At 29.3% G+C, this 12875-nt stretch overlaps 1 protein-coding gene across 2 annotated transcripts in view; it reads right to left on the bottom strand.

The window, feature by feature from the left end:
- LOC139490871 (uncharacterized) overlaps positions 1 to 12875 on the bottom strand; it is a 33056-nt gene that overhangs the window by 8050 nt on the left and 12131 nt on the right. Inside the window, exon 1 of one of the 2 annotated variants that reach the window (XM_071277955.1) lies at positions 6883 to 7295. The exons of the other annotated variant lie outside the window; for it this stretch is intronic. Within the exon in view, the coding sequence (XP_071134056.1) occupies positions 6883 to 7055 (173 nt within the window). The 5' untranslated portion in view covers positions 7056 to 7295. Of the gene's footprint in view, positions 1 to 6882; positions 7296 to 12875 lie in introns of those variants that run through there. 2 annotated transcript variants of the gene reach the window in all.

Raw genomic sequence — 12875 nt, 5'->3', positions numbered from 1 at the left:
ACCATAGTTATCTCTTAAAATGTGATATTCATTCATTTATCATGACCGACAAGTACAATTTCGATCATCTGTCAATATGGTCAATATATAAAAGGTAGACTTGCGAAAAACTGCCATGTGAGTGCTAACATTGTTTTAGGCTACCAAGGGAACTTGATAAAAACTTCACATTAAATAAGCACACCGAAGTAAAACAATAAACAAACTGACCTTTAATTCAAACAAATATTTCCTCAAGTGTCCCTTTCGCTGCTTATTAAATATATAAAGTTCAAGATTTAAAACGGAAGAACAATGCTTTAGTTTAGAAATTATATTTAAATCAAATGCCACTGTTCTGCCATATGTGTCATTCGGTTTAATGAGAATTAACAAGCACTTTATTATGATTAATATAATTTCAAGGTACTTTGACATAAATCGGTTTAAAACGACAAATTTCATATAAATAATTAAAGTATTACCAGTGTAAAAACAGAATTATACATGCAAGAAATGAAATGAGTATACCTTGTCAGTCATTTTCATTTGAATAAAACGAGTTCTTTAAAATTAATTTTCACACTTCAAGAAAATTGAAACAAAGAATCATAATACTGTGATGCCTCTAACCCCAACATTAAAGTAAAACTATTTTAAAATACCAACGTTTAAATTACCCAAAGACCACTGACGTAACATTTATTAATAAGAAAACTAAGGTCATGAAAACTTCGATCGGATACTTTGAGAAACAATATGACATACAGTCATGTAACCAATACTCAGTTAATGTGTTTAGATATAGAATAACTGCTGACACAGAAAATGCATAAGCTGCTTTCTCAGTCAGAACGAACATAATATGTATTGTATTTTGTAAGTTAACGACAACTGAGGTTTTCAGATCAATCACAGAGAACAAATTTGATATCGGTCGAAAAAGCTGTAGCAGAGAAATAGATATATTTTAATGAGTCGTGTATTTCAGATAGCTGTTTATAAACATTACAACAACGCAAAATCCATCGGTTGAAGCAAGGTCAATTATTTTTCATCAAGACTACAAAATAAGGAACATTTACATTTTTCAAAAATATAAATTAGAGATAAGTATACGCAAAAGAGATAAAAACCAAATACAACAAAAAAACATTAAAAAAAAAATATCTCTTACCAGTCTATTTTCTAAATCCACCTTTTAATGGAAATATAGGATCCAACATTAATATGGAATGAATTTCACTCCAATAACGACTCTTTATTTCCTTTTTTTTTTTTTACTATATGACAAAATTTATAAAGACACAACTGTGCCGACCTTTAACTAGAATGACATGAATATAAAAGGAAATGGCAAAAAAACAAACTATCAACCTCTATAATTTGTTTCTATTAAAGTAAATAATGCTGTTGTTTTGATTTTTTAGAACTGAGTAGAAAGTCTCTTTTGATATATCTTACAACAAATAACTTCTGTAGAACTCGAAATTGACAATAAGTTCATAAATTCAGAGACAATAAAAAGCTTCGGAGATATTAGACTATTCCTTTACAATTGGGAGAAGTTTTACATTGAAAATGATTCTATTTAGTTTTATGTATTCAAGATATGTGTTTATACGTCGGTCATGAACTCATGCTATGTTAAATACAGCTCTTTCTTTTAATGACGTGAAGAATATTAAATTTTGTTTGTCCAAAGCGCTTCTCAAGAAAGGGAAGTACTGAAGAGGCTATATTCAAATGAACAGTCAAAATGCATGCAGATAAATGACTAACAATAAATAATAATATTTTTAAGAGACAATGTTTATCACAATTCACATCTTCTGCTTGAAACATTATAACATTCGGTTTTGTAACTAAAATATCACAAAAGCCCGTACTGACAGCATCAGACGTCAGACAGAAAGGACCCAAAGCACCATTAGGTATTAAAAAACAACTTACAATTTCTTATACGTTAAAGCATACATGTTGCTTTCATCCAAAAAGTCCATATAGGTGTTATCCAATGTTGGTTAAAAATCTAAATGCCTAGATAGTAATTTCATTGTTTAATAATATTAATGAGATTTTAAAATGCCATAGCTACGGACCAGTACAGTAGAAGTCTGTGCTTTCAATTTTGAATATTCTTATAAAATATTCAATATGCAATTTATCAGATGTATTAAGTTTCCCAACGTGAATCATATCATCATTCATATTTTTCAAATGGAAATCAATTTCACACTCTAATGCTTTGTAACAAGATACTGGAATAGAGGTATGATGTATAGCAATGTTTATGATAAAAGTAAAACTCTAAAAGTGTCTCTGAAAATATGGAGATAACGATTTGAAATGAAAGGCAGTACTTGTTGAACCATTGCATGTGCGTATGCATTAAATATATATTCTTATCGAACTTTTATTTATATAGTTTTATACATAGCATTTGAAAGAAAATATAGAAGATTTCTGTTTAAATATACAGTTCTTTGTTTATTGTATATCTGAGTTGGGTTTCGTTGTTGATGCGTTTGTTAGTTTCTGTTAATTCTATTCTTTTTACAGACTCAGTTCAATAAAACCTTTTCAAAGAGTAATGATACATGTTATCTAAGGAAGGTTGACCTCTGAATGCCTTTTATGATTATCGATGGGCTTGCTATTGATGTATACCCCACATATTGTATTTATAGTCAAGACAGAAAAAAGCAACCTGAACAGATAAAGACTTAGAAAGAATGGAATACATTTCCATTTAATTTAAGATAAAACAGGATCGACAAAATTTGATTAAACAGCGTTCACACATTTGTAATAGTGTAATTAGGTACAACTTTTTAAAAAGAAGCCGAATTTGTCTTTTGTCCTCTTTGAAGATCACAAAGACATTTGTATTTACTCAATTACTGATGTTTTCAAATCTAATTAATTTCATGTTAATGGAATATAGACCTTTGGTTTTGATTGCTTTTTGATATACAGTATAAGAATAGGGAGATGGGGTATGATTGTAATTGAGACAACTTTCAACTAAAAACTTAGTGAAGTTTATATAAGCACCTTTATATAGGTCATTATACGGTATTCAACTTTGAGCAAAACTCATACCATTGAGTAAGATATTAAAAACCAGACATAACAAAATGCAGGATATATTCACTTTTTAATTAGTACATTTATAATACTGATGTGTAAATATCAATTCATGTATGAACACGGACGTACTAAATGGCAACCTACTATTATTTTCAGCTTGCTGAATGAACTCATACATAAATATTCTTCTATTCACACATATTGTGATTATACATTATACACGAACACACTATGAGCAGGCATATTGTCAGAATCATATCACAGTCACATAAAATGCAAGAAGCACCGTACACTATATTTAAGCACAATATGGTCATATGAATATTGCTTTAAAATTTTTCAAAACTTTGCTATGAATAATATAAAAATAATAACAAAAATACCCAAATCCAAGGTATTCACTAAAAGGGGAAGTCTATAAGAGTGACACATTCAACCGTTGTCAACCAACGGAATGGAACGTCAGTCAGCAGTGAAATCGACCAAGTGGTTGTAGAACTCATTTAAGATACCAGGCGTATTATTTATTACGCAAAACGCGTTTGTTTCTACACCAGAATTATCAGTGACGTTCGTTTCGTAACAGTTGAAAGTCTAAATAAAGATTCTCATTAAATCTTACTTTACATTTCTGGAAAATTACGATAGAGAACAAAGGCAAATGTTTCGTGCATTGTATTTTCTGAATTAAGTCTATGAACACAGTTACAACCTACGTGTTTAGATCAATCGTAGAAAAAATGTTGTTTCGGTCGAGAAGGCAGTTGTTAGATAGTTAAGAAATAAATCACTGATCTGTGCATTCCAGATAGCTGTTTATAAAAATAAACTTTGCAAAATCCATACTTTGAAATGATGTCAATTATTGTATTAAAGACTGCAGATTTAGGAATTGCTAACACATTATTTTCCCCATAGATATAATATATAAAAAAAGAAGATGTGGTATGATTGCCAATGAGAAAATTCTCCACAAGAGACCAAAATGACACAGACATTAACTATAGGTCATCGTACGGCCGTCAACAATGAGCAAAGCCCATACCGCATAGTCAGCTTTAAAAGGCCCCGAAATGACAATGTAAAACAATTCAAACGAGAAAACTAACGGCCTTATTTATGTACTAAAATGAACGAAAAACAAATATGTAACACATTAACAAACGACAACCACTGAATTTCAGGCTCCAGACTTTTGACAGGCACATATAATAATATACAGCAGAAGATAGAATAGGGAACAATATACATAGCATACCTTTCAATTCTCTATTCCAATCTCTTTAAAGGGTTTGAGAGCAAACATTATATCCAAAATTAAGTTATCTGAAACTGGTACAAGTACAACTCGACACTACTGTTCAAACATGAAATGATCGGAATGCCAATGACCAGTCACCCTGTATAATTTGCTTTTGATAAATTAAAGAGTATTTTTTAATTTGGAACTGAGTAGAAAATTTTTCTCTACCAACAATTAAGCGCTATAAAGAACTCAAATTTAACAGTAAATGAAACGATCATATATATTGTTGTTTTTGAAATGAAAGGATATTGGATTAAACCTCTTGCAATGGGTTGAAGTCTAAATAAGCTAACTTACGGTTGAATATCAAACATTTTCAGAGATCTAAATTAATTCATCGTTTAATGTAATCAAAATATGGTAGGAATTACCATTTTCCTTTTTGGACATATTTGTTTACATCATCTCATAGATGTGGTATGAGTGCCAAGGGTACAACTACCCATCCAAGTCACAATTAGCAAAAGGTAAACCATTATATGTCATAGGCCATGTCCGTTTCCAATAAGGTAATAAAAAATGAATGTATTACAACAACAAAAAACAACGTTCATTCTGATTTCTGAATATTTTAACTCTCAACATCGTTTGGAGGGACATCATTTGTCAAATAGCAAATCTGATGCATTCAAAACGGTATCATATTAATCTTAAATATAAGACTTCACAAATCCAGGATAGAAATACCGATAGAAAGATAAATAAAACTTACAATTTCTGATACATGAAAGCATACATCTTGCTTTAATCCAAATTGTCTATGCAGTTATTATCCATTGTTGGTAACAAATTATTTTCATATCTAGGTAGAAATTTCATTGTTTTTTTCTGATTTTTATTCTGATTTTCTAATGTCATGGCTACGGACCCCTCCAGTATTAGAAAGTTTTCAGTATTGTAATTTATTATTATAAATTATTTAACATCCATTGCATATTATGTAGTAGGATTCTGAACATTAATCATATTTCAAGTCAAAATCAATTTTTCACTCGTACGCTTGAAATAAGATACCGGAATGAAATTTCATACAATCAACCTGTTTATTTAAAAAAAAAAAAAAATCAAGAAACAAAAGTCATGATAATAACATTTATATTATAAGAAACATGAACGTTTCTGACAGGCTGAAAGTTTTTAAATATTAAAATATGATATTATGCATTGTTATAAAATGTATGCATCACCGATACTACATCAATTAAAATATGTATACATAAAATTGCGAATGGAAATGGGGAATGTGTCAAAGAGACAACAACCCGACCAAATAAAAAACAACAGCAGAGGGTCACCAACAGGTCTTCAATGTAGCGGGAAATTCCCGCACCCGGAGGCGTCCTTCAGTTGGTCCCTAAACAAATGCTTTTAACTTGTTCATTTATATAGTTTATGACTTGCCATTGTGTAATATTTAAATTTGTTTTTATACAAAACATTCGAAGATAGAAAAAGCATCATTATCAGATAAGAAGAACTTTGAACAATTAAGATACGTTTAGAAAAATTGAAGTTAAGATTATCAATACTGATTAAATTAAATCAAACCGCATTCATATGTTTGTAATAGTCTAAATATCATGCAATTGTATTTTTTAATCAGTTGACTTGGTCAATTGTTCTATTTGAAGATTACAAAAATATTTGTTAACTCTTTACATGACGAATCCGTGTAAATGGAACGTAGAACTATTGTTGTAACTGATTTTTGATATCTATCTATATTATTATTAGATTATTCAATAACAATTCCCTTAAAAGTTATTCTTTTCACTAAAAAAGATTGAAGATGTAAGCTACAAATGTACTCTTTATTCACGAAATGAATGAAAAGTCGGTAACTTAAGGAGTTATTTCAATATCAACACATAAAACAGAAGATTGAATAATAAAAGTATTTACTAAATTAATAAGACAATTATGACTTCGAACCAGGGGTGTCGCTTTGATACATCTACAAGTTCTCACCCACCTTCAATCTCTCAGCCCGGTTGCATATGTTCTGATTTAAATTGTAAACACTCTGTATGATAGGATTGTCATCTGACTATATATATATATATATACCTATATACATTTTCTAGAATTTTTGTTTTAAACTTTACGCAATGGAACTTCAGAGGTATCTGTTGTTTAGAGTATCATTTTACCGTAGATATGTCGAGTACAAATCTCAGAGATCTTAATTAGTAGCATTATGAAATCATACAGTATAGTTTGTCATCATGTATTTTCGTAGCTACAAAAAGGTATTTTTCATAGAAATGTTTATCTATATCCCTAGAAAGTCATACATCATGCTTAAATCTGCATTATTATTAATAAAATGTCTACTAGACTCTAGCAAATTGGTAGCTGTGATACTTGAAATCAATTTGGCCAAAGGAAATATATATTTTTGTAATCAAGATTACCCTTAAATGTCCAGTCAATGTAGGAACATTGTGTAAAAAGTTTTTTCTGAAAGAAAGTATCACTGCTTATCATTCATTTTATAGGCATACCTTGCAAGTCTCCGAGGCGGAAACCGACCAAATGTTGGATTTATTCTCTTGTGTAATTTGTAATCACGATGAGTAAATAATAATTCGTGTATGAGCACAGACATACTGAATGGCCGTCGCAATACTTTTGAATCATTCCGAACGTTATTTTCATGAAATCGCACTGCCATCATATTTCTATTCCTTCGAATGAACACAAACTAAAATATTCAAGTTATCATTTTATATCCTCTTAATTTCCACAAAACAGCTTTAACGAAATTTACAATACATTATTATAGACCGCATTGTAGAAAAGAAACTAGTAAACTATTAGTAAACTTGTTCATGGTGTTACTAACATACTGAATTTATGAAGTGTGTCAATTTTGCCTCGTTATGCCAACATTTTTACTTTGTTGTAACCATTAGAACATTTGATCTTATATTAATTCACAACAATAGATCCAATAATAGTTTTTAAATGTGAAATTCAATATATTCACATTTTGAAAATGGATCTGTTTTGAAGGTTAGGTTGGACTGATTACGACGTACATATGTACATGGACGCATTCTTTCATTAAACATTTATCATACCGAGATGGTAACTATGCTTAATTTGCTTTGTCAAATTAATATATTAGTGCCAACATAATATTTAGTAAAGCAGCATTGTATAAAAGGTTCATTTAAGGTAAAATATGATTAATCATAGAATCGTTAGGGTTTCAGTTTTCCTGATGATGGTGGATTCAAGTTTATTAGTATAATGCTATTCACATAATTATTGGAAGATGACAAAGACACTATCTGTTCTAGCCGAATGTTCTTTATATAGTCAAAAAACTAAAGACAGTAGTCAAAATATAAGATGTCATAATATCAATTATCAATGATTTATGTTTAAATGTCAGTTTTGTAAGACCAGATTTAGAAATATTTGTGATGTCAATATCAATGATAAGTGATAATATTGAGTTCTCGCGTCTGGTGTGAAATTTGTTAAGCCTAGTATCTATGATGAGTTTAATAGTAAAGTTAAGTTAAGAAAAGTATACATAAACTTATGATAGTATACTCTAATAGATGACTATGAACAAAAGAGTATATCGACACATCTTCAATATAGAGAACATTTGAATTATACTCCTGGTGTCTTTGATTAATGTTTATTTTAATCATAGTAAGAGATGTTCGGGAGCATGTTGTTTGATTCATACACAATTCACTTCACTAGTTGAGTTACAAGATTTAAAAAAAAATGGATGTATAAACATTATTGTTCCAACTTCATGTATATGTATATAAAACATTTTTTCTATGTTTAACATTGTATTATGAATTCATATGGGCAAACCCATGGACTACAAACACCTCTTAGTTTGATAGACTCTATTTGGTCTGATTAGAATTTTATTAAGTACGGTCTGTATAAAATTAACTGTATGCCAAATTGTTGTAATTTAGGTATTAAAGAAAGTCTTCATGAGAAACTTTTAAAATGATTAAGACATTATAAAGACAATGTCTATAGAATAACAACAAATGTATACTTCTTTTCTGTAGCTATATTTAGGCATATAACTGTAAATAGATCATTTTTAGAAAGCTTTTTCAATAGTTGATTGACCTCTTTTAAAAAAAACATCATATATTTAGTTCACTGAAAATTACGTTTACTAGTCTCGATTTGAAATGTTTACTTAATGTCAAACAAAAATGAAAAAGAAAGGAGACCACGTCCGAACATATTTATCTGTAAATATATTTACCTGTCAAATGTACAAAACTTTAATTTTTTCAAAATATTAAGGATTTTCTTTCTCAATGGCTCTTCAAATTCTTCGTTTATTTTGCCTTTTAACGTTTTTTTGTATTCGAGTGTCACTAATGAGTCAGTAATAAAAAGTAAAATCACAAAAATACAGAACTCGGAGGGAAATTCAAAACGCAAGTCCTTTAATCAAATGGCAAAATCAAAAGCTCAAACACATCAAACGAATGGATAACAACTGTCATATTCCTGACTTGCTAAAGAAATTTTCTGATGAAACGTGCGTATGACGTTCAAACATTTTAACAAGGTAACTATTATGGGTTCATTACCGAAAAAATAAACAATCAAAGTAAAAAAAATATTGAAACCATGTCCATCAAATATGGGTTCAAACGCAAATGTCAGGTAAATTCCATTCGAAAGTAAAAGAAAATAAAATCTTATCGAAAACTAGCATAACTTTTTATTGGTCAAGACAGAAAACAAAAAAAAACCATCTGAATATCTGTGTTAAACCCATTTCAAGAAGATGATAGCTTTAAGCATCAAACGAAATATTCAAATGAAAGCTGTATGATTATCTGAATTTTACGTTAGACTGTTTAAATTTCGCTGAAAATAACAAATTCTCCTACAAGTGATATAATAAACAAAAACGTTTTAACATTTAAATCAACATTTACTACAATAAAAAAGTTCCTGTAGCTAGTCAGGAACATGACATTTGTTATCCATTCGTTTGATTTGTTTGAGCTTTTGATATTGCCATTTGATAAAGGACTTTACATTTTTAATTTTCTTCGGAGTTCAGTATTTTTGTGATTTTATTTTTTGATGCATATTCACAAGAATATCAATGTTATAACTTAACAGCTTCATTTTTCATAACAAATAGATAACATTGGATTTTCAAAATAAAGATTTAAAAGAAAAAGTGCTAATACAAAGGATTACATCAGGATAATGACAGAACGACTTTTACCTTGCATTTGATGGCCCTTCCAAATGTATTCCAGTAAATTCTAATGAAATATTTGGCCGCTTATGGTAATGATAATTACCATAACCGGATTTTTGTGATAGACTCATCTTAATATTAATCTAGGTATTTCAAACATCTGCCTATTTATTTTAATAAGCTTTTATACTAACTATATTTTAATACTATGTTTTATATTATGGACATTTCTGTCTTTCATAATACAAAAGGTAGTTAAACTGTTTACATACTAAAATGACCTTCAGTGCAATAAACATTCAAAATAGGTTCGTAAATTATAAATGTAATTACTTATTCATTTTAAAGGCCACGTTTTGTTTAAGATGGGTCTTAAATAAAGTACACAATTTAAAATTTCACACAACGAATTTTCTTATAGTGATCTATGTAATTACAACCTATTTTTAGTATTACAAAAAATGCTAAATTCTCAACTGTAACATGACAAACGGGAAAGTTTGATGAAGAATGAAATATGCAACGTACTAACTACGTTAAATGTAGTGCTGTAAATGTTAATATAGACAGATTCCTCCTGGGAAAACATACAATACAGTATATAGGAATATATCGAATCTGAGTAATTTTAGAAATATTTATTACATCTGCCACTGTATTTAAACCAATCAGCGTTCTTAAAGTCAGGTCGGATGAAATCATAGTCCGAAAGACACACACAAAAAAAAACCACAAAAAAAAAACCAAGGACATAAGAAAACTACTGTCATATGAAGTAAACATGAAAACACCTTTATATATATATAAATGTATATGAAGATCAATTTTGTTACATCTTTGGATCAATTTATTTGGCAATCGACAATGGCAGTCAGCAGGGTTAAAGAACATCAGTTGTTCGACCTGTTAGTTAAATGCGTTTTGTTTAAATATACTTTTTCACTTTTTTTGGTCTTTTGTAAAATTTTGTTTGTGCTGTATTTAGACCCTTCTACAACGAAATTTGTTTTACATGCACACGTATAAAAATTGCGATTTTTTCCAACACAATCATAGGTTTGAACATAGTTTTCAATTTAGACTTAAATATATGTAATTAGAATAATGATAAAAGAACCATTGACATTGTCATATGCATTTAAAAAATATTTACCGTGTGAAATTCCACACAACTTTCACGTCATTGTTCAAAGATTTTGGTGGTTAATTGGCCTTTTAACTATGAGAAAATACTGTCAACAGATCATTTCTTTGAGGATATAGATTTTTTTGTTAAAGATGACAATATTAAGTGGGAAAGTATGAAAGATCTGCACTTCAATCTGAATGCATCTAAAAGCAATATCTAGAATCATTGTGAAATTGATAATTTTTCTTCGAACGAACTTCGGCATACAATACAATATAGATTATATTTTGAAACTTTTTGCTCATTTTAATCATGCTAATTGCTTAAAAAACATTTCATTCAATACATTTTCTCCTCATTATTATGTAACAAAAAAGAAACCTTTTCAATCCCAATGTAAAATGCGGAAATTATATCTGGTTTACAAGATGTATAAGTATTGAAACCCTCTACTAGGACAATTTACTAGCTGATACATAATCGATCTTAGAATAATTCGGTTATAACAAATCCAGAAACATTGTACAACACTGTATACGTGTATTTGTCGGAAGTGCTTGCTTTGCCAATGCGAAAATTGTCCATCATATTTTATCTGCAAATGTATCATAGAAAACGCTATTCGTTTTTACGGTATTTTCTATACAATGTTAAGAAATTAAAGCCACATTACGGAGAGTAAAAGTACAGTGCCCATAAATTAAAGTTTAATACACCTCTTCATCGAAGGTTAACAATCACTCAAAGATAGTGGTATACCAATGGTAATTTTGATCTTCTTATCACCTGAAAAATTAATCGATGGTTCTTGTTGAAAGTTTATGTTACTTTCAGATATTTTCTTGCTATAAATACTAATTATTTTTTTTACTAGCTGGCAATTCAGTACTGCTTAGTACTTTTTCAGAAAATAACATATTTTTTTTTTATTTACACAGGTAAATCATAACTACTGAACATAGACTGAACGGATCTGTATTGACTGCAAGCGAATTGTCAGAAGAGTACTGAATGTATCGCACTGGACCCTAACATATTGTAGTACAAACCATGACATTATGCTTTATTTTCCAATTATTTAGGAGCTGTTCAGATCAAAACGCCAGTTTTCTTAGTGTGCGTATTATATATACATCCGATGATTGTATCTTTTAACTTGTTTGCTGTGTCTGGTTTTATAACTAAAACTGATATGTTGTTTTCAAAACTTTCAAGCCTTTATCATTTGATGTTAAGGCAACAATACGCAGTCAATGTAAAAAATACAGCACACTTGTATTTGTGGGCATGTTGAATGTTTCATAATGAAATTAAAATAACAGAACATTTATTTTGATACTTTTTGAAATCAAAACCCTCAATAGATTGATAATTTAGAAAATATCCATTCACAAAAAGAATGTCTCGACTCAATTAGTTTCGCTTTAAGGCATATCGGTGTATTTCACAATTCATCTGGAAATGTTTTATAATTCAATATGTCTTTGCGACACCGTTAAAATTATTTACCCACGGGTGATATAGTTTTACATGATGTAATGATATATGTAAGATATACATATTGTCTTAAGTACACATGTTTTGCACACATATCTATACCTAATAAAGGCAACAGTAGTATACCACTGTTAAAAAGTCATTTTCATTTCATCAATTTTAGTATTTCGATTAATTTTCAAGTCCTTCAAAATATGTTACGAGCTCTATTAATTACTGTGGTCATCGCTAAAAATTGAAATGTGACATTCAATACGTGAAAGATTACTACAGGCACAACCAATCTTTCAAACCAAATATATGTATCTATCAAATAATTTATTCAAGAGTTTTAGTTATTTATTGTAACGAAAATCATGACTAAATAAGTAACCAATTGTACAAGGATCACAATAATTAAAATCTAAAACGTGACTATAGACATGGACATGGTGAACAATTTAAAAAAGTACACATACCATAAGAAAGGACTACTGTAGAAAAAGGGAAAATTTACAATTGGGAATGAACAATCGTAAGATTTATTGAAAAGTACCCTGTTAATTTCTGGAATATGATTAGAGAACAATTAATCATTTAAAACAAAAGATGGATCATGATACAGGATAAATCTGCTATTACAGTTAAACTGCTAATAGAAAATTACAGTA

Source organism: Mytilus edulis, chromosome 10, assembly GCF_963676685.1.
Source record: "Mytilus edulis chromosome 10, xbMytEdul2.2, whole genome shotgun sequence".
Classification (NCBI taxonomy): domain Eukaryota; kingdom Metazoa; phylum Mollusca; class Bivalvia; order Mytilida; family Mytilidae; genus Mytilus; species Mytilus edulis.
This window is presented reverse-complemented; position numbering and strand designations above follow the sequence as displayed.